At 36.1% G+C, this 27,413-nt stretch overlaps 1 protein-coding gene across 1 annotated transcript in view; it reads right to left on the minus strand.

The window, feature by feature from the left end:
* LOC145981343 (microfibril-associated glycoprotein 4-like) overlaps positions 1-27,413 on the minus strand; it is an 86,414-nt gene that overhangs the window by 20,266 nt on the left and 38,735 nt on the right. The window contains exons 4-11 of the mRNA XM_083114566.1: positions 27,116-27,254; positions 23,344-23,404; positions 20,530-20,584; positions 14,176-14,284; positions 13,047-13,086; positions 8,575-8,678; positions 4,620-4,764; positions 732-899 (exon numbers count right to left, since the gene is read on the minus strand). Of these exons, the coding sequence (XP_082970692.1) occupies positions 732-899; positions 4,620-4,764; positions 8,575-8,678; positions 13,047-13,086; positions 14,176-14,284; positions 20,530-20,584; positions 23,344-23,404; positions 27,116-27,254 (821 nt within the window). The remainder of the gene's footprint in view (positions 1-731; positions 900-4,619; positions 4,765-8,574; positions 8,679-13,046; positions 13,087-14,175; positions 14,285-20,529; positions 20,585-23,343; positions 23,405-27,115; positions 27,255-27,413) is intronic.

The raw sequence follows: 27,413 nt of genomic DNA on the forward strand, positions 1-27,413 counted from the left end.
TTTCGGCTGGATTCTGTGGAACAGCCAATGAGAGTGAAGTTTGGCCCAGTGAAGATAATCTGTGAGTTGGCCAAAGGAAAGTTTCTTGTCTGTTGTTCCCGAGTGTTGGTTGTTTCTGTTCGCTTCTCGATAAAAGAAAAATTAACAGATGACGTGCATTCGGTTCAGTTCATTAATATGTCGGTATTTATGCAAAGCGATGACATTTGTACGTGACAAATATGATTACCCGATAATGAAATTCTTATTATTACAAGTGTATTAAATGTTTGACATATTTAGTTGAACAAAATATTTTCTTATGAATCCTGCGAATCTTCTGTATGAATATGCATACCAGAGTTCATTAAAAGACTTGTTCAGTACACATTGAATACCATATTTTCTCTCGAACCAATTTCTAGTATACTTGTCCATACTTGTCTTTTTAATTTTTAATAACAGCAGTAATTCTCCTACAAACAAAGTTCTTCAAATTGCTCGTTAATCTCCTTAGATTGTCTGCACTGCGCAATGTCTTATGGGAACAAACGTTTACGACAAGTACGGTAACAAGTATCGTGTGAGGTGAAAACTAGCAGATGAATAGCCAGTACAACCACAAGTAGGGCATTTCTGCTAAAATCCAGTCCGTGTGATTCGGCCTTTACTGAATGAAAAGTTACTTAATATTGATGCCAAAAATTTCTACACATATTTATGTTACAGACGAATAACATACGCCTTTATACCTGCATTGCCTCCTTTGTAAGCATTTACTTTAAGCCTGTAGTTCTCATGTTCTCCGCTGACGAAGAAATCGTCGTATAATGCATATCGTGCATTTCCGCTGAAATCTTCCAAGTCAATACGAATAGTCGATTCCTTGGAGCTGGTCAATTTATGTATGTATTCCAAACCTATAGAGATAAAATAATATTAAATAATGTAATCAACAACCAAGCTAATTGTTTTTTTATGAAAACGTTTCAAGGACGTTAAAAGAGACATATCTATACAAACACTTGCCCTCAATGACATTTCTGGAAAGAGTTAATGTAAATCGAATAATGTGACACGTTCAAGTAAAGAAGGCGTTCTATTTTTATTGTTAGATTATTGTATAATATTTGGTATTAAGTTGTACTTACAACTCAGTAATACTCAGAGGTGAACGATGAGACTCGGTGAAGTACACAGACTCCTCTCAGGTACAGGAATAGTGTTAGGCAAAGATTTGATTTGATTTTGATTTTGAATTTAAAATTTTGGGAGCGTCAGCACTTAGGCTATTTTGCTCCCGTCACATTATACGGGGGCCAGCCCCTTATCATTACAAATAACAACTCTAGCGTTGCATAACTAAAAATGTTAAAATGTTCTGACTTCTGTTAAAAGCTGAGGCCGTAAACGGGCACTCAGCACACACAAGGACAACAAACAGGACAACACACACAAAATTATACTGGCCATAGTGCCAGTCGCCAGAGCCTCGTTAGTCATTAGTCCAGGGTGCACTACGTGGAAGTGAGGTTGACTTTTGGGCGCCTACGTGGAAGGTCACCCCTTACACCCCAAGTGTTAGGCAAAGACAATGCTTCACAGCACAGAGGAATAAAACCACATTTTTGCAGTAGACAAAACGAAAGGATTTATTCTTTATTTATTGCAAATATAATGCAAACAGGCTTAGTATAAATGTGAGGATTTCGCTTTGACGATGTCTTGACTCAACTAAAACGCATAACCTCAATGCGTGGATATTGGCATGCCTATGATCACATGGACCTAGCTTGCGCCCCGAACTACCACACCAAGAGATATGCAATAATAACTGAGCCAATATTTGCTCTTTAGCCTCTTATTCCTAATTAATCCTTAGGCTACATTTATTTCTTAACGTAGAATGGTTGCAGTATTGTGCATAGCATCAATGCATGGCCATCGGCATACCTAAGGTCACATAGGCTTAAATTGCGCCCCGAACTACCATACCAAGATGCATGAACAACACCGAGGAGTTATTTTTAAGCTTAAAATCTTCGACGATCTGTGGCGAATGTGTGATATTTCTTATGCGATATCCTCGATTTTATACTATTTCAAGAACACAGATTCAAGTACAGATGAATCACTTACTATCTACAAAAAGATGCTACCAACAAAACTGACATCTACACAAATTCACATAATGCACTCTCTCAAATATAAAGATACATTGAATTACTCATAATAGAGCACAAAATACAATAAATATTAAACAAAATATATATATTACAAACAAGGTGCAATATTACGTATAATGACACGAAAATTACGCTTTCTTTCACAAAAAAATATATCAGTGACATATTTTGAAGTGATGACGTAACCAAAATATGGATCATATCAAGTGAAATTGTAGCGATATTTTACATATTATAACACCATTAAGCCTTGTTTCCATGATTATGAAAAACTAAATATGCTGACCAAGGCAGTAATTTATTTTATTAAAAACATAAACTAAACGTAACGTTTCAACCTTCTAGCAAGGGCTTCTTCAGACTCTGTATCAAGTACAAAAGTAACAAGATACAAAAACAGGGTATTATATATACACAAACATTACTCCCTCCAGACTATTTATATATGCAAAGTGCTTAAGAAAGCGGGAATTAAAACTTACAGGAAGGGAGGGAGAAGCATCTTAGGAATAGCGAGGAATGCAAACAAGAAAAAGGAAAACAGAGAAGAGGAAGAGGAAGAGGAAGGGATTATCTACGAAGTGAAATGTAAAGAATGTCAGAGTGTGTACATAGGAGAAACGAAAAAAAGGCTGAAAGACAGGTTGAAACAACATAGGGATGATGTACGACTTAAGAGAGAAAGATATGCAATATTTAAACACACGAGAGAAACAGGACATGACATAGAGTAGGATGAGGCTAAGCAGATAGGAAGGGAGAAGAGAATGCTAGTGAGAAAATGGAAGGAAGCCAAGGAAATAGAGAAGAAAGGTGAAGAAGACACAATGAACTGGAATGGGGGACTGAAGTTAAACAAAGAATGGAAGAAGATGTTAGAAAGAGTGGAAAGGACAAGAGAGAAAGAGGAGAGGAGAAGGAAGAAAAATGAAGGGAAAAGAGCGTGAGATTAAAAGTCCAACCACATTCTATATGGAAGTAATTGTGTTTAGCCTTTTTGGTGAAAGTAAAGTTGGAAAGTGAAAGTCACCTGCTAGAAAGTTCCAAACAACTTTGTAAATAGTCTGGAGGGAGTAATGTTTGTGTATATATAATGCCCTGTTTTTGTATCTTGTTACTTTTGTACTTGATACAGAGTCTGAAGAAGACCTTGCTAGAAGGTTGAAACGTTACGTTTAGTTTATGTTTTTAATAAAATTAATTACTGCCTTGGTCAGCATATTTAGTTTTTCATTTTACATATAACAAATAGTATTGTTCTGTGTGACTTCCAGGCCGTAAGTTACAGCAACTATTATTATTCTTATTTGAAGTAGGGTTACATTTAAGCCTACAGTCTATTTTACACTGATTATTATCTAACTATAAAAAACAGCTTTTTGTCCTGCATGAATTAAGGTTAAGTATACAATTATGCAAATTGTATGTATATATACAGAATATGGAAATTATGAATATATGTAATTTTTAAAAACATAAGTAGTAGTAGTAGTAGTAGTAATAGTAATGATAATAACAACAACATCAAAAATAATAACATTAATATAAACAATATTATTATTATTATTAATAATATTGAGAAGAAAAGAAGTCGGTAACGCGTCTGACTACCATGCTCAAGGTCCCGGGTTCGATCCCCGGCCGGTTCAAATCCGGGAACTTTTCTAACGGTGGAAGCGGCCCCGGCGCCCACCCAGCGTCGAATAACATGGGTACCTGGGGGAAACCCTGGGGGGGTAAAGGCGGTCAGGGGCGTGATGCTGATCACATCACCTCCACTCATGACCGGATCAAGAAAGTGTGGGGCGTTACCCCCACACCCCCTATACGCCTTCATGGCGTGGTGCTATGCACAGGGGAACACTTTACTTTTACTTTACTTTTTTTTTACTTTTTTATTAATAATAATAATAATAATAATAATAATGACTCTGTCCTCCCTGAGAAAAAATCCTGCCGACGCCCTTGGCAAACATTTGTTTACAATGACATGACTAGAAATACACGTATAGAACTGTATGGTAGCAATATAGCCTGTTCATATTCAAGAGCCTGTTCAGCTACTTGCATGTATCCAAAGTTGCTTTCTAGTAAAGCTTGTATAGTGAAGAATTATTATGGCAACCAAGATCCCTCACAAATTAGTCGGCAATTGTCAAGATGAAATATTACGTATCAATGGTCTCTCAAATTTAATGACCAATCACGATTTTTTTAACTGCTTTGTAAAGCTCTGGAAAAATCGATGTGATGCACATGTAGCAAGTAAGGGATTTCTAAAATTGCTTTTAAGTGTTTCATTTGTACAGTCAGGAACACTTCTGGCTTGTAACTATTCCATTTAGAGCCAATGGTATTGTTACAAGTCGGAAGTGTTCGTGACAGTACTTCTAATATTTATAAAAATGTGGTAATAGGGTTAAATGAAACGCAGAAACAGTCCACTAAACTTACCTAACCAGAATTCCCTCTGTAAATCACCAAAACCATTCTTGTATGCATCCCAGTTTCTGTAGAAATCGACTCGCAACCCTTGAAAGTCTCCCCTGCGTTGTAAAACTGTCCACCCTCCACCGTCTTCCTCCATGTCACAGTACACCTGAAAATGCATAAATATTACTGTAATACCAACAATATTACATACCAATTTATATGTATGTAATATATATATACACACACACATCGCTATCTTTTCTTCTTCCAAAATATTTTACCCATAAACTAAACTAACTTAAACTATCAAATTTTAGAGCTCAGGCAAACATAATAATGAAAATGGAGTTTTCTTAATTATATTTTCATATTCTTAAATATCTTCAGCTCATGAAAGAAAAATAGTCAAAGGTTTTATTTTAGAAAACATATATTCCTTCACCATTTCTGGAAAACACATTTATAATATACACTCCCCACACAAAGTTTTGAATATTGTTTTATTAGCCAAAATGTGATTGACACAGTCTTGGAATGAACAACACAGGGTGTATCTGTCTGTCTGCTGAACGTTCTTGTGTTTTCGCCCACATTTGTTACCGTGCCAATCACCTATTGCCTAATATAACAATAATCCAAACTTGTTTCGCCTAATATAACAATATACCAAACTTTTTGAGCCTAATATAACAATATTCCAAACTTTTTGTGTCTAATATAACAATATTCCAACCTTTTGGTATCTAATATAACAATATTCCAAACTTTTTGTGTCTAATATAACAATATTCCAAACTTTTTGTGTCTAATATAACAATATTCCAAACTTTTTGTGTCTAATATAACAATATTCCAAACTTTTTGTGTCTAATATAACAATATTCCAAACTTTTTGTGTCTAATATAACAATATTCCAACCTTTTGGTATCTAATATAACAATATTCCAAACTTTTTGTGTCTAATATAACAATATTCCAAACTTTTTGTGTCTAATATAACAATATTCCAAACTTTTTGTGTCTAATATAACAATATTCCAACCTTTTGGTATCTAATATAACAATATTCCAAACTTTTTGTGTCTAATATAACAATATTCCAAACTTTTTGTGTCTAATATAACAATATTCCAAACTTTTTGTGTCTAATATAACAATATTCCAAACTTTTTGTGTCTAATATAACAATATTCCAAACTTTTTGTGTCTAATATAACAATATTCCAACCTTTTGGTATCTAATATAACAATATTCCAAACTTTTTGTGTCTAATATAACAATATTCCAAACTTTTTGTGTCTAATATAACAATATTCTAAACTTTTTGTGAGGAGTGTACTTTACGTAAAATTTCTTCTTCAAATCACCATTATTGTACTGTGTCCGAAGAAAGCGTATTGAATCATTACTGTGATTTTTAACATGTAATAGTATAATGTTCTAGAAGTCAATATAGTAAGAATTTTATGTAATAAGATTATTTATATGTAGGCAATATATTTTTCCTAAATGTTACTGGTGCTTCTACTTTGGCAAGTGTACCATATGTGGTAATATAAAGAATGGCAAAATTAATTAGTGAAATTTCAGTAAATGAGTTCCTAAATAAGGAAACGTAAAGCATGAGGCTCTGTTTCCATAACTACGAAAAGAGATGCACTATTCAAGTAGGTTCCAGTACGCAACTAATTATATTACTGAACAATTACCAGTTCAGTCAAGGAAACGAAAGCAAATAATTGGAAGTTGTCGGAAATCTTTAGGTGAAAGTTGAATATTGGTGTATTGAGATAGCATCACAAGTGATACATTTTCCCAAAAATCCTCATCCTCCCCCCTTTAGCTTTCCCTCTCCTACACCCCATAAACTTCAATAATTAGTGTTTCAGGAAATATGCATATCTCTCAGACCAATGAAATAAATATAGCGGTACGTTGTTTTTCGTTGCGTCATATTCATGTTTTTAATATTGACAATGTTTTCTTTAGTAAAAAGTACAGGCTGGAGCCATCTGACGAACCAAGTCCTCTTGCTAATAGGTTTGGTTTTGGTTTGAGTTGCTGTTTTAAGTCCACTTTATGCACAGTAAGGCTAATCGGGACTGGACCTACAGTTTAAAGTGGGATCCGAACCACTTGTGCCTCCACCGGGTATCGAACCCGGGACCCCTTGATTACAAGGCAATGACGCTACCACTGCGCCATGGGGGTCTGCGCTAATAGGACTCGACCAATGAGCGCGTGAGAGGGGAAGTGGCAGCATGAAGGGGAAAACGCGAATGTAGCTAATAGCTCTTGGCAGTATTGTACACTGATTTGCCTCACCTAATCGCTTTCTCCCCTTCTCTACCGTCAGCATCTTTTTTCGCTGCTCCACACATACCCAATACTGAATGTAACTAGGCTACGAAAGAGTACTTGAAACAATCAGATGTAGAGTTCAACAATTTCTTACGTGCCTTTCAGTCTAATCAGGATTTATCCCTTCGCTCCAAATGTCTTTCTCGAAAGACAAGGCGTGGAAAACAAAACGTACTTTTTCACCTTTATGAAAGGTTTATTCTTGAAAACACACACTTAACAGCATTCATTCACTCATTCATACTTTATTGGTTTTAGCTGTTATACCAGCTCTACACCAAGTGTCCTAAAAATAAGTCATGCATGTAACATGATACTGCTACATCAAGTTATAAATTTTGAATATATCCAGTTTTCATGTACATCATATATCGTACATCAATATCATGCAAAATCTAAAATTGATAATAAATACAATTGTTATATCTGGAGACGATATTCAAGAGTATAAAAAAGTTGGGAGATGTATTCCTTTTTTATAAGATTCTTTGATTGGAACAATAAAGTGGACATTGAAATATAACATGATGAGTATTTTCCTGGTCTAGATGGCACTTGCACATAAGCGAATATAACCTTTTATATGAAGATTGATCATTCACAAAATACCACTCTAATCTTTTTATCAGCTAAAGAGATAGGTTTGGAAGTTAGCAAAGATATAACTAAATATATGCTTACAGGCCGAAACCAAGTGTTAGGTAATAATCAAAATCTAATTATTGATAACAACTTTTTTGAACCAGTTTCCAAAATCAAGTACTTAGGAGTAATACTAACAAATGAAAATGATATTAAAGAGGAAATAAAAAACAGGCTTAATTCAGGAAATGCATGTCACTGTCTCTTCATAAACATTTGCCTTCTCGTTTAATATCTAAGAAATTAAAAGTTAAAAGATACTAGACAGTAATTTTGCCTGTAGTATTATATGGATGGGAAACATGGTCCCTTACATTGAAAGAGGAACATAAGATTCTTAGGAAAATATTTGGGCCTAATAAGGATGAGGAGACAGGTGAGTGGAGAAGGTTACATAATTCAGAACTACATATTTTTTATTCATGTCCAGATATTATTAGAATGATTAAATCAAGAAGACTTAGGTGGACAGGCCATGTGGCACGAATGGGAGAGGGAAGAAGAGTTTACAGGATTTTTGTTGGGAAACCAGATGGTAAGAGACATGTAGGAAGACCAAGATGAAGATGAAGGGATAACGTTGAGATGGACCTAAAAGAAATCGGTAGGGATGGAAAAGAGTATATAGATCTTGCAGAGGATAGGGACAGATGGGAGGCCTGTGTTGCTGAAGTCACGAACCTTCTGGTTTAAGAAGGCTAGAGAGTTAGTTAGTTAAATATAACACACTTATACAAAAACCATCAACATTTACTAAGTAACTAATTTTCGCGAGAGGCTGGGATAGTAGGCAAGAGCACATTGTGAGAGAAAACTCTCACACCTTCAAACTTTACTCGGTACAGGGTGAATTTTAGCAGCAAGCTTATTATTATTGGTATCAAATGAAAGACAATATTCAGCTTTCCCCTAATAACGTCCGACAAGAATCCTTTACTGAACTAGTTATAGTAATACCAGTACATACAAACCTGAATTTTTTCGTGCCCAGGATATAAATAGACGTCGTAAACGCCACTGGTAATTTTTCCTTGCTTCAACAGGTCCCAACAGTCCGAAGGTTTATTTTCATATCCTGCGGGAAAATAGTCCTACTTTGAAAATCGAAAGCGTATCCTATATCGAAATTTCGTTTGAGATTTTAGTCTTATAGAGAAACAGTTATCTTTAAAGAGATGATTAAGATATTTTTATAGTTTTATTGTTAATGGGGCAGTGGCCCCCGACAAAAGGGCCCAACATATCAAATACATTGATTATCTTGATCGTTGTCATAACTGTAACATTTAGTGTACATTACTATTCTTATATAGTAATAAAGTATTTAGCTCAATACACAATGCATGAAACGTACAATTCCTAGCATGTAGTAAATGCAGTATTAATTTATTTTTAAGTACACTGAGAACATTTTCTTAAAAAAAGAAGAAGAGGAGGAGAAGGCTTGACTTAATAATAACTACTATAAATATGCACGGTGATTCAGAATTCCTATTACACACTTCTAGGGGTTGTAGAGGGGACTTAGTAGATCAAGTTTTGATAAGAAACCCATGTCCGGAAACGTACCTTTTTGGTACTACACAGAGGACAAGATCATATAATTTCATATCTGTCGCTTTACCTGCGTCATTACAAGAGCTGCTCGATGTGGCGACCCTGAAGCTCGTTGCAAACAGTGTACCTCTGAAGGATGTTTGCATACGCCCGTTCAAAAATACCTGGTGTGTGCTGAATCGTGTCTGCTGCAACCAGAACTCGTACAACCAAGTCTTCCTCCGACACTACAGGAGTCTCATAAACAAGACTTCATGTGGCCCTATACGAAAAAGTCAAGAGGAGTTAGATCCGGCGATCGTGGTGGCCAAGGAGGTGGTCCACCGCGACCTACCCACCTGTCCCCGTATGTTTGATTGAGATGCGAACTGTTTCCAGCCACGACTAAATAGGAACTGACGTGAATGTCGAAGCACACTGAATTGTAAACAGAGGACGTTGGAAGCAGCACACATGACATGAGGTGACTGAAGACTTAGTCTTCCGTCAATGTGGGTTGCCTACCGTGAAGCGGGAGATTTGCAATTATGTGATCTTGTCATCTGTGTAGTACCAAAACGGTACGTTTCCGGATATGGGTTCCTTATCAAAACTTGATCTACTAAGTCCCCTCTACAACCCCCTGAAGTGTGTAATAGGAATTCTAAATCACCCTGTATATCTAATATTCACACAGAGCGTTCCGTTAAACCGTGGAAACTGTGGGCTGGCGCTACGAGTTAATGATTGCGGCGTTGCCAAGTTCCACGTACAGCTTTACTCCGCTGAATAAAGATCTGTATAAAGTAGGTTTCGCAATGTGAATTGACAATGATAATGGATTTTAAAGACAGATGCAAAGAGCTTCAAAATATACCAGTATTGTATTTGTAAAACTACCCAATACTAAGAAAAATTTGTTTCGAAAAATTGATAAGAAAGTTTTTTTGACACACTTTAAAGACCTGAAAATTAAGAATTGTCTTGAAAACCTTTCTGCCTGCAGTCTACTAAAATTGCATCACCATCGGACAATCCGGTTTTTATTTACAGAATTCCAAAGAGAGCTTTCGTTTGTAACACTCGAAAAAAAATTTGTTATCATAGATTAACTCATAAATGAATAAGCTAAATTTTGATTTAACTCGTTTTTATGTAGGTTTACTGGATAATTTTTAATTGGAGTGCAAACTCGAGTATCTATAATTTTTAATGAGACAGTAGTACATGAACGGGGAAGTGTACCTGAGTCATTCCATGTGAAATCAACAAGTTTATCAACCTTACATTTTTTATTTATTTGAAATTTGGCATACTGGAAGGGCTATCTGAGATAGGAAAATATGCAAAGTTGCAGATCCATGTCTTTTGTTTTTCCGAAATTACAGTGTTGCAAGCTGTGCGATTTTGACTATTTTCCCCCAACATCTTGTTACCTCTACATCAGTGGCGGTTCGTGAGGTTTGCAAGAGGTAGGGCACAATCAAAATATAAGCTAAATACCTCTGAAAACACTTGAACCACTTTCTAAATGCTCTTTCAAAACATAGTCGAGGGTCGCGGTGCAATTAATGAGTCCTCTGTTTTGTCATGACCACGCAAATCCCATTCAAATTCCTCACAAAATCGCACCGATAATACGTGATAAAATATATATATTTTTTGTACACAAGCTCATTATATCCTAAAAGTTTACGACGATCATCAAGTTGCACTTTGATATCTGTTTTCCCCAAGACAGCGAGACTCATATCAATGTCCAAGCCGTCGTCGCCTTGTAATGAAGGGGTCCCGGGTTCGACGCCCAATGGATGCGCCTAGTGGTTCAGATCCACTTTAAACTGTAGGTCCATTCCCGATTAGCCTTACCTTGCATAAAGTGGACTTAAAACAACAATTCAATTATTACCCAACTTTTATTCCATATGTCTTTTCCTTTGAATAAAATGCACGGAAAATCAAAATGGGAATTAGCTGGAGAACACCCCCACATCCATACCCATTTTTCGTACATATTTTTATTAAATTTTCTGTTGCGTTCAGTTTTTATCTTTGAACACTTAATTTAGGCAAACCTCTGGTTTTGGCGTGCCTAATTCTTTGTCCAGTCTTGGTGATTTAAAATCTTACTTTCTTAGTATCTCACCTGATTCATTTCGCTTTATTTTCACGCTCAAGGTAATACTTCAGTAAAGAACTGACTAAATCAGAACAATTTAAACAAACTTTTCAAATCACATCGAACCTCGACAACAGACGTCCCACGGTTCTACCTCCTTCTTCCAAAGTTCCCTCCCATCCCTTTTGTTCGGTAAGATACGATAAACGAACCCAGCCACCATTTAGAGGGAAACCGAAAAACAGCGCCCCAAGTGTTGGGTCTCAGCAATATTGTCACCATTCGCAATGAAAACACCCATATCCCCCCCCCCCACCTCTCCCTCATGTCAGAACGTAGGGATGATGATAAAGCAGCGAAACAGGAAGTCCACAGCCAGAATGAGACCCTTGCTATGTTGTCAAGTTTCGTCCAACAAATTGTAGCCGTCTTCACTCGGATGAAAACTCCGTGAGGCAAAGCGAATAAAATACAAGCGGAGGGACACGTGACCGTGTGACCTAAGGGTAGAACCGCGCCTGCTCTAGATCTACATTGCAATATTGCTGCAACCAGGGCACGTATAGAAGCGATTCGGACGACGTTAAAAGATCTTGAAGGGTAAGATAAGATAAGACAAGATAGAATATGATACATGGAGAAACTTCTATTACTTTGTAATATAGTCAGTCCCCCCGTTACACACACGGAGTTTGTTCTTGTGGTAAGCACTGAATGCCCGCAGAAGAGAAAGCTTCATTGCCTGTTACGTTTTTTAACTAAACATCATCTACTTCAATTGCAGAATGATATTTCTTAACCATGAGCATTTCTAACTAGGTAAGGGTCATTTGAAGCCAAGTCTGGACTGCAGAGCGGGTTGAGAAAGTCAATTCCTTGATCCTTAATTACAACGTATACAACTCGAGATGCGTCTGACGAGATAGTGTCATTAAGGAATTAAAGGAAAGAGAGGTTCGAATTTATTTTTGGATACGATTATAGTGACCCACTGTGATTACCCATTTTTCTATTTCATATAATAGGTCCTCCTTATTAAAATTAGCACACACCAATTTAACTGCACACTTAGGGGCGTATATTAGTGGCATCATTATATCTTGAAGTCTATTTGAGCGCTCAATTTTCCATATAAAATTTTAACAATCATTTGCTATGTTTTAACTTAGCAGCTATATTTATGAGCATATATAATGTGTTCTGCTGTTCATATTCTCAATAAAATTAAAGAAAAGTCTACGTCGTATCAAAAATAGATTTTGGTACCCCATGAATCTATTTCGCCCTTTAACACCCGTTTGGGACAAACGTCGTCGCTTTGTAATCAAGGAGTCTCGAGTTCGATTCCCGGCAGAGGCACATTGAACGGTAGTTCGAATTCCACTTTAAGCTGTAGGTCCAGTCCCGATTAGCCTTTCTGTGCAAAACCTGGACTTAAAACAGCAATTCAACAAATGTTATTTCTCGGTTTCCTGTTGATATTAGTATTCTCTCGCAAATAGCAACTGCCACTGTTATTTCTTGCACCATCATAAGAACTTAAAACCAATGATTCGATATTTTTCTATTTAATCCTTTTCGTAAATCTGGCGCTTTTCGAATTTTTTATGTTTCATATAATTTATATTCGTAAATCAATATCAAAGAAAAACATTGATCAAGACAAACTTTGAAAAAATACATACAGATACTTTCAGAAATTTTTACCTCATGGATACACAGGGAAGAAGTTACAATAACAATAATACTAACAACAATAATAATAATATATAGGAAGCATTTTCATACCTTCGTCTGCACCTGTGTCTGGAACAAGAGTTGTCGTGTCCTATTGTTGAGAAACAGACAAGATATTTACAAAAGCAATAACATCTTTTTTTATTTAGTCAAAGTCAACATGATATATTTCATAAATGCAAGTAGAAGGTAAATCTACATGTTTGTAAAATGAGTCCATGGAAACTAGTATAAAACTGAGTAATTATGGTAAAGATATTTAATTTCCATGGATAAAACTCTCATAAATACCAATGCAAATTAATAAGCAGATAAAAGTGCCAGGTTATGCTCATGACCTACCAATACGACAAAAAGTTACTATTTATTTTGCTTATCATCTATTCAGAATAAAGAAAGATGAAAGATGAATGGCTGGAATGTCGCAAGCAAGGATTGTAACGGAAATTCAGATGATATCAAGTTATACAAAGGATGAAGGCAATAGTAGGCGTACTATTTACTTTTTTAAATTCAAAAATAGCTTTACAAATAACCAAGATGCAATACATGAAATATATATTTTTAAAAATTGAAATTGAAATAATGTTTACATACTACCTAGATATATAGAAAATTAAAAGCCTTTTTCACAAAATATATGCACAAATGGTGTAACTTTAAGTAAACATTGAAATTCACCATATATTGAAAATGTACCTAAATGCATTTCACTGTTACAAATGTTAATTTATTCATATTACCTGATTCATTAAAATTTATCAAATGCTTCACAGCCATACTTAGAAACAGAATTTAGTTCCTTTTAACATTCAGTCCGGAAGTTTGGGATAATATTTTCGTTTTGGAATCCATTCAATAAGTTACATATATTGTATAATGTTTTAAATGCTATTCAATTTCAACTTCCTTTTTCACACAAACTTATTCACAATTTAACAACTTAAGAAAGGTAACATTACAAATATTAACAGAAAACTGCATGGAAATAAATCAAAGCAATTAAGTGCCAAAGTACAAGAAAGAGATTAAATTTGGCTTAAAGTGTTAAACAAGCATTCTATTTTCTTTTTGTAATGCAATAAAATAACCTGGTCAGATATTTTACTACTGATAATACAATGTTAATATATTTTGTTTCCTGTGCCAACTGTAAACAATATTGAAATATTAAACGTACCTCTGAATCTCTGACTCTATGTTTTTCTAAGAGGAGCTGAATATTCCAAACGTCTGTTTGAAGCTCGCTTACGGCAGTCTCCAAAGTTCTTGCTTGTGCAGTTGACATGCTTAAAATGTTATAAAATATCATTATTATGTTATCTTCACTGATCACTTGATAACTGATTATAAATTAGGGACTAAAAGTGGTAAACGTTGTAAGTGCCAAAAGCGAAGGTGTTGGGAAATCGCATCGTTCAACACATTCCCCCCCACTCTGCTGTCAGTTTCTAAGGCTCCTTCTCCCTCTGGTCTGCAAAGGTTTGGAATGCTCTTCCCGATTATGTTTCTTTTGCTACAACACCCAAAAACTTCAAAGAACAAGTCGTATTATTTTTATTGCAAAGACAACAATTGAGCATTAGCTCGTACGGCTAAGCAACAGGAATCAAGTAAAGTAAAACCATGTATTTTGCAAACGCTTATCTGACACAACAAATATTTCAACCTATGTGCATGCAATTGTAGTATCGATTTGGAAATTGCGTATGTACACGTGTGTGTGTGTGCGTGTGTGTGTGTGTGTGTGTTAATGTATCTGCCATTGTATTCTCTTATAATTTTACTATTTTTCATTTATGTCAAATTCATTCATGTTATGTTATATATTTGATTTCAGTATTATAAATATATGCATTGTAACTTTTTTCAACAGGGTTAGGTGGTAGAGCAGCCCAAGGCTGAATCTCGCTCTGTAGAAAATAAAAAGACTTTTTTAATTCTATTCAATTCAATTCAATCAGCCCGTAAGAACTTTCACACTAGTGCCTCTTTACACGCCCTTTGAACAACTTAGAGGGCTACCAGCCACATTGCACGTTTACCACATTATAAAGCGTGCACATTTCACTGTTTAACACGGAAAACTGTGTTTGAATTATTGTGGCACTCACAGCGTTTACCAATTTTAGTCTTTAATTATTGTGTATTCAATTCCCTTTAACCCATTATTTTGTGATGTAGTACGATTCTGACTCTACAGCTAGGTCAGCTATGTGACCACAAGGCTTTCAAGAAACTGTGTATGAATCATTTCTAAGTTAAAATATATTGACCATCTGTAATCCTACTTTATTAAGTTGAGGTGACTGGATATTCCTATAGTTTGTATATTAATTACTGTTGTAATGAAGTTTACTGTCCCTACGTTCCACTTCACTGACTTCTCATATTGTACAAAATTGCAAATCTCAAGACACCTTCCTATCATCTATCAGTTTCCAGATACTTCACAACAGTGTAGAATAATAATAATAATAATAATAATAATAATAATAATAATAATAATAATAATAATAATTGCATTGATATTAATATATTATTATTATTATTAATGGCACGTTTATCCTGCTACTTGCCCCCTTACCCAATCAAAAATTCATGGTTACGCCTCTGATCGGGAGTGTATTTACTCTACTCCTTTAGATAGACTCGTTAGAAGGTACAGTCACGGACAGTTATGGGTTGTAACAACCCCGTTGACTTGCAATGGAATCATTACAACCCAGAACTGTCCGTGACGTACCAGAGTCACGGTCACTGAGTAGGAAAGAATGTCTCAAAATAAAGAAAGAACTGCTTGATTGATTCACATCTACGATGGCAACACAAACATAGCAATTACCATACCAATGTGTTGCTTGTCCTTTTACCTACAGCTCCATACTAAGAGCTTCTTTTCGTTGGAGCAAGTGCAAGCATCATTACAATATTTTGGATCCTGCTCTCACGGTTCACTTTCAAATTAGGAATAGAGATGTTGATGCACTCTTGCTATAAGTAAAACCACTCTTGTATGTTCAGGGATCAGTGACGGATCTCGGTTTTTCATATAGGCTACAGGCACAGTATTATTCTCTTGAGTTTGAGATGCTGCGATTAATGTAGTGTAGAATGTTTTGGTGTGCCCACCATTTTTATCACTTCTGCGATGACATTCATTTTTGGGCATATTAGTCTGTGGCATGTCTTTCTTGTGTTTGGATGAGGGGAATATTATGTGATTGTGGTCTACCTAGGAGGCTGATTAGTTTGGAAGGACACTATATACTCACTTGATTCGGTCTTTTCTCCTTCTGTTTTAGGGATATCACTAGAGACGTTAGTCAAAAGAGTACAAGCTAGAGTGAAAAATACACACAAGTACACCAGGAAAAGTCTAGTCTATACACAAAGTACAAAACAAGTCTTTTACGCGTTCATGTATCCGATCTCCATGCAAAAGGAGGCCACACTGAGAATCCAACGATGCAGATAATGCTGGAAGCGTACAACAATGCCATGCTTTCAAATAGGGTAGCCGAAAATGCAAACAATTTTAATTTACTTCTTCATATGTGTTTCTGCACAAACCACAAATTTCACAGCTTTTTTTTTTTATATATAAATATATATTTGGTTGTAGCTTTTCAGCTATGCACCAGTTGCATTTGTTTTACATTTCATAATATTACAATTTCATAATTTTATAATACAATATTTTCTCTTACAATATAGTTGGTAAGTACATATATTACTTTCTTAGTCGGGTTCCTCAAAAGTGTTGACAAGGCGTATGAGCCATTGTATCCTGCTTCTTTTAGATCTCTTAAGAAGTAATCACGCGTAGTTACATTAAGACAACATTCAAATATAATATGATCAGGTGTTCCTTCGGTTGCACCACACTGACAGATTGGGGATTGCACAATCTTCCTAGTGTACAAGTCTTCAGGGGCTAGGGTGTAATTTAGCCGACATCTAAGAAGGCTTGAAAGATTACTATCTTGATACCAAGGTTCTTTGGGTAGCTATAAGTGGTTGAATTGGTGCGGGGGGCCCGGAGACAAGTAAGCCTTTAGGGGGACCCTCAGCCATTGGCATAGTACAGGGTTCGTATATACGTATGTAAAAATAAACGTAGTTACTCAGTGGTACAGAAACGAACACAATATACCTTGGTATACAGGTAAAGGTAATGTTTCCTGTGCATATAGCACCGTGCCATGAAGGCACATTTAGGATATGTGGGCCCCTAATATTTTCGATGTCGGCAATCTTGGAGGTGATGTGATCAGCACCACGCTGCGGCCGCCTTTATCCTTTCTCCCCGGTACCATTTGATTTGAAGCTGGGTGGGTTCTAGAGCCGCATTATGTGGGGACAAAGCCGGAAAAATTCCGTGTTTCCCGAGTGGCAGTCAGACTACAATCAAATGAGACTATAATTTCACGAGAAATGCAGTGGTGAAGATTTCGTCAACCTATATTTCTTTAATCAGGAAAAAGTTACGGCTGCATGATTGTAACAAATGTATCATTTTCCTGGTGTAAGAAAGCAGTGTCATATATACTATATCACATCACGCTCCCTGACATCACCTCCTTCCCATTTAAAAATTGTGAGTTGAATTCAATGTGGCGGCCACCAGTATGGCGGACATCCGCTTGGAACACTACAATGTGGTTCCCCCTGAGCCTAACCTGTTTCTATCATGGCCAATTGTACCCAGCTTAACTCCTTTACTTTTTGTAGGGGGTGTTAAGTGACTTTGGAATCACTCACTAGGCCCTTATATGTAACTTTGTCAACATAAGATCAAAAATCACACACACACACACGCATACATTATATATGTACATACGTTTTTATATATATATGTGTGTGTGTGTAAAAGTAGGTAGGTAGAGGGGGCCTTTGATAATATTTTTAGGGGGGGGCAAGCTTTGTAGATCCGGCACTGCCTGTAACTGGCCATTGTTTCTGCCAAGTTTCCAACAATGTGTCTCTGGCGCTTTTGCAGGCAATTGAATCCGAAGCGATCGGTGACTTCATTCTTCAGCTGCGTACTTGGCTAATGCGTCTGCTATGTGGTCTCCTTCTGTAACCTGAGCTGGCTAGTTTGTGATACAAAATTTTTATGTTAACAATGTAGGCTACCCGTCTACATAGTAATCAGCTTTTATCGACCCCAGGGAGTGTAAGACTGAAACTGAATCAGTGGCGGTCACCACCCTCTTGAGGTTTTTCTCCTGTATATACAACAACGCTTGACGAATAGCAAAAGCTTCCGCCGTCAATATTGAAAATTCTGCTGGTAATGGGTAGATTTTGTATTCCGTTAGGTTATTGCAATATATTGCAGCTCCAGTGTTACCAGCTGCGGACTTTGAGGTGTTTGCACTAAGAGTGTAATCCATGAATATGTTATTCACCATGCTTGGCATTGATATTCGTGTATCTTTATCTGGATATGGAGGAAAGTGAACGGAAAGTACTGTTGCTAATTTAAAAGAGGCTGTCGTAAAGCACGGACACGTTGAAAATCTAATAACTTTCGGTATGAAATATTTAATCGACTTGTATGCTGTGAATAAGATTGGAAGATTTAATGTATATTTAGCTCTACGGGTTGATGACATTAAGGTTTGTAAAAGGGATAATTTTGGGTATTATCGAACTAGATATGGAAGATATCACTAGGCGATTTGTGCAACAAACGATGCGTCCTGGTACAGTGGGATTCATGAGTATTACCGAGTAAAATCTCCATCACCACGTTCGTGCAATTTATTTAACCCAATAAGAGCTTCAAGAATTAAAAGAAACTTCAAAACAAGCTGTTCACAATTTCTGCACCAGCATACATAAAAATTCATCGCTTAAAAACACACAGGCTGTAAGAGAAAAATTAATGAAAATAGTCATGGACAGTTCGAACGGTAATTAATACTCATGGATCCCACTGTACACCCTGCTTGAGTTCGAATCTAACTAAAAACCGTCAAAAATTCCACATGTCTGCTTTCTGAAATAACCGATTCAATTAAAGGAAACACATTATCCTGATCTGTGAATAGGTGTTAGTTCTTGGTGTTCCTTCATTAGTTTGCATTCAATAATATATCATACTCGTCCTAGATATTAGCAAAGTGGCAAAAATAGCCATATTAAATAACAAAAATACATAAAAGGGCTAATAAATACATAAAATCAAGCAAAAGTTTACTGTTGACCTCTCAAATTTTGACCATTTTTGGTGACCGACTGCGAGTTATATATTTTTAAAAATATATATGTACATAAATAGTCTCTCATTTACGAAACACGCCTTGTTTTTTAATCGTACATCTCAGGAACAAATAGGGCTAAAAAGAATGAAGCCAGCTTTATATTCAGGATGAATGGCATATAATATACAGGGAGCATCATAAGTAATAGCGCAAACTGACACGTTGAAGGAAAGTACACGATAATAGAAGCAAAAAAAATCTCAGTAAACATGTGTCTGCAAACGAGCCGTTTTGAAGATAATTGCGAATGTGTGGTTACAAGCCGCCACTGACTTCATTGTTTGTAAACGTCGTCCTGGTTGGTAAAATGCTAATAATGTGTGCGAATGTGTGATTAGAAGCTGTCACTGATTGCATTTTGTAATCAGCGAGTGATTTACTCCTTGCGCGTTCCGAGGTTTGCTCTTTGTTTAAAGAACAGAACATTTCCGAGAGGTGGCGTTGTAATCAAACAGGATGGATACAATCAGTACGGAGAACTGCTTGTGGCCATTTCCGAAATGAACTAGGGTGTTCAAAGAATTCGAAACTCGCGTCATCGCGTACAGTATTATATGCTAGGACGACACTTTGAATACCTCCTTTAACAGGTACGAGTGTATAGTAATTGTAACATGTAACATACTAACGTAGTACTGTATTCCTTGTTCAAGTAAGTAAAATGTTCAATAAAAGCAATGAGATCTTCAATGACTTTTCTTACTGTATTATTAGTATTTTACCAACTAGGATGACGTTTACAAACAATGAAGTCAGTCACGGTTTGTAACCACACATTCGCAATTATCTCGAAAACGGCTCGTTTGTAGACCCATGCTTACTCAGACTTCTTTGCTTCTATTATCGTGTACTTTCCTTCAACTGTGTCAGTTTGCGCTATTACTTATGATACACCCTGTATTATCTTGTCAAATGGGTAATCCTAATATATTTGACCAAGTATTTGGATTGTTCAATGTTGAAAGTTGAGTAGCAAAAACCTTTCCTTAAGTCGATTTCGTTCATCGGTTAATTTATATTTGTCTTTAGAAATAACTTCTGAACGAATGAATTGCCACTTCACCTACTTAAAATCTCTTATTCCAACGAACATTCAGGAATGATCAAATTACGTTTCGTGCTAGTTTTATTTGTGTAAATTTAAAAGAACTTTGAGTAATTTTTGACGCTTTCCTCAATCACATTAATTCTATGAGGCAATATTACTCTTCTCTGAAATGGTAATTAATAGAGGTACCATGATGTCACAATTCTAAACTTACCTCACATTCGTCAATATTTCAACAATTCCATCTCGTAGACATTCCAAATTGGTAGCTGGAAAGAATAATAGAACATTTCTAAAGTTGTCTAATCAGCAACTTCCATAAATGAAATAGTTTATCTTAAAGGACTTTATAATACATTAGTGTGTCAGGTTACTGAAGTTTATAATAGTATTCTAATTAGAGAGCCACTAAATTCAACTTTCAGTTTAGACATATATACTGCTACGAAAATACAATATAATTTGAAATTGAATGGGTCTAGTAAATTGTAACTGGACAGAAATAGTAAAATATCGTGACTTTTGCGTTACCTCCACCATACACGATAGAAAATATTGCACGATCATTAGTTACTGAACTATGTCAACTAGTGGACCTTGCCCTTTGGTGATCGCACATTTATGGACTTAAAAGTGTGAATTCCTGAAATTTATTTAAAGTTGCACATAGCTGGTCTTTCATTTTTCTTACACAATACTATTTATTATTACAATACTCATATTTTATTGCAACGTAAACAATAACATCATCAATACTGATGGAATGTTACAAGCTAGAAATGAATCAACGGGCGGCAAGCTTCGTGTGAACGTCCGGCTCTGCAAGAATTGATTAGTGTGCTAAGAAGAAGGCGCTGAGTCTGTTGTGATTGTAAGTGGAAACAGAACGATGGTGATGTCATGGCTCGGACTCTGGATTGTGGACCCAATAGGCTCGTATTCCCCCAAGGCCAATGGCGCAATCCCCCCCAAAATCATGTCATGTGTCCCCTCCCCCCAAATCATATTGTGTGTCTCCCCCCACACCATATAATTCGTACCCTGAAACCACATCGTAATCCCCACAGAGTATTTAATTACAACAGCGTGTCTACTGAAACTAACTTTTCTCTGAGCTTTATACTTGATCTGCCCCTCCTCCATAAACTGGGGTTCAACGTTCATCATAATCCCCACAAAATATTTTTGTTGAATACATAATAAATTTTGTTTATTTGAAAGAAATGCCATGATAAACTGTCCAAATTTTTTTATTGTTCGATTTTCGAAAAAAACTTAAAGCTAGCACATTGATTGGTTAAATTTATTATATTAAATTATGTAAATAAGCATATAAATAGTGTTTGGAGTGAGTTTATAAAACTCACAATTTGAGTATTTAACACAAATTGTTCCACAACTGAAGATAAAGATAAAGAAAATTTAACCTTGGCAAACCAAATAACATGCTCCAGCCGCATGACCGATCCTGTTTCGCAATATTACAGAAACCTAGCTAGAAATTCTTAAGCTCAGAGCAATAACACGGTTTTTCTTTCAAAGGTTACACTACCCCCCTCGCCCACGTTTTCTTGGGGTAAATATATTTTAGTAACTCGTAACAATAATTAAGTGCAAATATAACTTGTTAAAGTAAACTTTTCCTGTGACATGATGTTAGAAATGCGGATTCGATATATTTTTGTTATAAATGATGCACCTGATTTAAATTAAGCAGTATACTAACCAAAGCATTATATATTAAGAAGCGATGTTATTAATTAACATCGAGAATATCACTTATGTCTTGTAATGCAGTTATAGTATAAAACTTCACATTCACTTAAGAAATGCGCCAAACACGCACTCACAAAACACAACAGTGCGAGCAATGCGAGCAAGAAAATTATTACATCCATTTCTTTGCAGGCTTTCAAGAATATTAATTTAATGGGGCGTCAATACTTTCTTAGGATCCCGACATATTTAGTCTTTTCCAGCTTCTCTTTTGGCACGTTCCGGGTAAAAAAACAAGTGGATACCATATCGCTAAATACAGTCTCCAAAACTTAATGTTAGAACTCTCTCTCTCCACTACAGAAATCCGTTGACAATCTAAGATTTAACACTTTATCACGAGCTTCCTATCTGCCCCCTTTAAATTTAATGCTCAATCCTCCCACAAAAATTTCCATGCCAATTTTAGACTTACTGTTGATAATGAAGAGTGGATATTGCCTCCTCAAAAAAATTAATTCTCAGTCTCCACACCAGAATTTTTGCAACAGTATAAGGCAATAATAATACACAAGAATTGGATATCCCACCTGAATTTAATGCTCAATCCCCTCTAACTAAAATACCCGTCATTATCTAAGACCTAAAATTGGATACTGTACTCCCCAACGTTTAATACAGAATCCCCCCCAGAACTCACGTGTCAATTAAGACCTAATATGTAAGAGTTAGATATTTCTCCCCCCTCCCATCTATTCGATAATACCCTTGAACACTTTATTTTCTTCATCTAATTGATTAAATATGGTGCATTTAAGGTGTACAATTTTTACATATATTTTCGAAAAATATATAAGTGTTGAATTTTATACTATTAGAAGGTATAAAATCCCCCCCAAAATCTTGATGGCGGAACCTGCGCCATAATCCTCCCATGTGGGCACCCCTTAAGCAACGGCAGGAACCAAAACCACAAGAATAAGTCATCCCAAGAGCTCCACATAAGGGCAGTAATGCCAAGTGATTATAACATTATCAGTGTTCAATAAATTCTTTAGGAACCGGCTCGTGCATGACTCATCCACCTCACCCTCCACGTTACACCCCAATCATCCCTAAGGGTCTACATAGACATTTTTTGATTCTTATGCCAAAGCAAACACGAAACTGCTTCTAGCAGGGAAAGGGCACCAAATATTATGCTACACAGGAGCTCATTTCAAGAAACTCTATCTTCAATCTTCCAAAATTAAAAATTTGTTATCCGTTTGAAATAATTAGTAGCTTATCATAATAAATACTATGTATTCACCTGCATCTATATTGCAGCCTTTAACTGGAGGAGGTTCACTTGTGTCAACCCCAGCAGGATCCTGAAAAATAAATACATAATTGGTAATTGTAAGAAGAAACAAGAACTAACTATAACATGCTAAATTGCAATCTCACATTACAACATGTAATTACTCCTGATAATAACATTCATTAAACTCACACAAAATTAAAAAAAAAAAAACATATTTACCCAAGTAGACGAGTGTTGACGTTAGAATTACTTTATCTTCATTTCCGAACCTGTGACGATATATACTTACTTTGATTTCTGAATTAAAACCTGAATTTCTAGGTTCTGGTGAGGGATCAAAAATTGTTGACAGTGTTGCATAAAGGTGCGAAACTGCAAGACGTTTGATGGATTTTAACTTGAAATTAATTTTTGTTGATATTACAATCAACTTGCAGTACCACTTTGAAATTAGAATTCTGTCGAAAAGGTGAGGGTACAAAATTATTTTATTGTATTTTTGAAGTGTGCAAAACGTGTACTAAATAAAAATAGAATCACTTTTGAAATTCAAAACTGTGGGAAAATTTTCAATTTGAAATTTAGAATTAATTTAGAAATCTGAATTCCGTTAAATGGTGAAGGTACAAAACATTTTCAATGTTTTGCCAAAATGTGTAAAATAATTGCAAGATGATAGGGCAAAAGTATATATATATCTTGATTTAAAGAATCCAAGTTAATTTGCTCTTTTTTAGATTTGAATTAGAATATTATTAAAACCAATTAATATGTAACAATACAAAATCGTTGCTTCAAAATAGGCTACTGATTGGGGAAATAACGATGCAATTTCCCGAACTTGATATGGAAAGTATTCAGCACTTTGGCCACACTGCACCCTAGTATGAATATAAGTGATATTTTGTGTATCTTCGTCAATGTGATATAATACGGATAGTAGAAGCGGATAGAGATAACTATAGTGTAAATACTGTGTTTGAGAAGTAGCATTTCATGTTATAGAGATAAGTTCTTGCAAAGCACTCGATATCGTATTGTCGCATTGAATCGACAATAGCAGTCATTAGAAATGTGTACGTGCAGAGAGTTTATTTGCAGGTATGTTTTTAAAACATTATCATCGTTCCAATTTTGGCACATTCTCGCTCTAGACATGGTTGTTTGTATATTACAAATTCACGTAGAATGCTAATCTTGATATTGAAATATACATTTTTCGATGTAGATAAATTCAGAAATGTTAGTTTATCTGTTGTAGATATAACGAATTTACCTGTAGACACCATTTATCAAGATGACGGACCATGACTTGTGGATTCAGAATAACTTGTTTATGAAAGAGCAAATAAATTAGCATTTCATTATTAATATTATTTTTGTTTCTACATTAAAACAAGAAAAATATTAATATCATTAATAATAGAACAAAATATAGCAATTAAATTTATGCTCAAAGCGCTAAAACCAAGACTCTAGAAACAAAAAAAAACACATTATTTTTCACTTGTCGTAGTGAAGTCTTCAATATGTTTCTATAAATGAATCAAGATTTGGCCAAGTTTAACGTAAGACAAAAACCACTGTACCTTGTGAGAAACCAGAACCACGTGATTCGACAGAGTTACCACTATGCTATCGAGAAGGGACTTTATTTATTTTGAAGTATAGAAATGAAAGAGCATCTTAATATTTATCTCTTAACTAAATTATTTTGAATCTTGCATCAATTATTTTGCAGTAAATCCTCTGGTTGAATCGGCCACGTCCCGAGAGTAGCACACTCCGGCTTAGGCCAGGGTAAAACATGAGATACTCAGGGTAACTAAAACTGAATAATAAACTTAAAGAATGAGAGGAAACGACAAATTTAACTTACTACTGAGAGTACAATACACCGTATATTTTTGTATTCTTAAATTACATTTATCTGATACACGTAATCATATTTAAGATGTCTATATATTTATACACATATATACAGGTAATGGACAAAATAATATGAACACCAATGCAATTGCAGACAATTTGTATTAGTAGGGGATTGGGCCCCCCTTGCCTGAATGACAGCTTGTATCCTACGTGGGATAGACAAATAAAGGTCCTGTACAGTGTGAACTGGAATACGTAGCCACTCCTCGCACAAAACAGTCTCAAGTTCCGAAAGTGTCATTGGAGGTGGAAACCGATTACGCTCTTTGGCCTCCAAAATACCCCACAAAGGCTCAATGATGTTAAGATCGGGGGACTGTGGACACCAGATGAGATGTTCTACCTCATCACTGTGCTCATCAAACCATGCATCAACGCACCTAGCAGTGTGAATAGCGGCGTTATCATCTTGGAAGATGGGGCATGCATCGGGAAACAAAGTCTGAACCATGGGATGGAGGTGGTCTCCGAGGATGGTGCAGTACTTCTCTGCGTTGATTCTCCCACGCAGGACGACAAGTGGGCCAACACCATTCCAAGATATAGCCCCCCAAACCATCACAGACCCCCCACCATGTTTCACGGTAGGCACTAAGCAGTCAATATCAAATGATTCAGCAGGAGTTCTCCACACATAAACACGTCCTGTGGTCTGAAATAATGTGAAAGACGATTCGTCTGACCATATCACATGTTCCCATTGCCGCTGTGTCCAATTCTTGTGCTCTTGGCACCACCTTCTTCGTGTCACTGCATTACGTGGAGTCACCAACGGTTTGGGGATGGCAACTCTGCCATGAATGTTCACAGAATGCAGCTTCCTTTGAATGGTTTTCGTTGATACAGGGTCCTGGAGGTGATTGTTCATCTCTGCGGTTATCTTCGACAGTGTTGTCTTGTGCTTTCGAGTCACTATTCGCTTCAACACACGTCGATCCCTGTTGGATAACTTTGTTTTTCGCCCACTATTCTCCTTTGCAGACGTTGTCTTTCCATGTTGTCTGTAGGCTGTCAGAACAGTTGACACTGTGCTCCGTGCTACACCAACAAGTGTAGCTGTTTTTGTCACAGATGCTCCAGCCAGGCGGGCTCCTATGATCATGCCTCTTTTGAAGTCTGAAAGGTCGGACATACCTGCATTTGACGGATAGCTGACTGCTCGCATGCAACTCTCACACCAGCTTCTGATAGACTCATATGTTTGCTTTCATCGCCACTAGATGGTTGAAATCTCTGCTGAGTGTTGTTCCTTTTCCACGACGGCGTATATAGGCCTTTGCAAACCAAGGTGTTCATATTATTTTGTCCATTACCTGTATATTTGAAGGTATATCGACGTCTATCTTCGTCTATCTTGGCGCAACCAGGGGAAAACAACCAAAAACTCAGGTGAGAAATTTCCTCCCCAACCTTGAGAGTAAAGACCTAAATCAGAAAACGTTTCCCGACTTCTTTAATCTTCTGTCATAACGTATGTGATTATTAATGTTATCATTTATTCTTTTTCCATTTTTCATAATTCATTATTGTCTTATTACCACAAATCAAGCCTCAATTATATATTAACAATACATACGTCTAGTTTCATCTTCCCTTTGTCTTATTTACATCATTTAAGCGAGACGAAATCCACTCTTTCCATAGTGCTTTCATCTGTTAGTCACCGTTCCAAATATTTACTATGTTTTTACCCATGCGAGCATGTGACAAATCCTTGAGCCATAATGCTGGTGGTGCGTCTTTTTCCAGCCGATGACGTTGGAAATGATGTTGGAACACAAGCATGGATTAATTAGGACAACCAGATAATTAAATAGTACCGAAACAAATATCAACTTATTCCTACCTCTTCTGCTCCAGAGTCGAGAGAAGCTCGCAATAGTTCTGAAATAGTGCTTAGGTTGTTCTCTATTCCTTCCATCTTGCTTTTTAGAGTCAATACTTCTGATTGTAAATCAGTAAGTTTTCGATCACAATTCGAAGCCCTGCATGGAAAAAAGGAGATTTGAAATACAAATAATATACGTCATAAAACATGCGCAATTATATTGAAGCATATATAAATGATAGGCCCAAAAACCCAATTTACGTCACGTACATATTCATTAACACAAAAAATTCGAAACTGTAGTAACTAGAACAAT

The sequence above is a fragment of the Lepisma saccharinum genome, chromosome 29 (genome assembly GCF_977018435.1).
Source record: "Lepisma saccharinum chromosome 29, izLepSacc3.1, whole genome shotgun sequence".
Taxonomy (NCBI): domain Eukaryota; kingdom Metazoa; phylum Arthropoda; class Insecta; order Zygentoma; family Lepismatidae; genus Lepisma; species Lepisma saccharinum.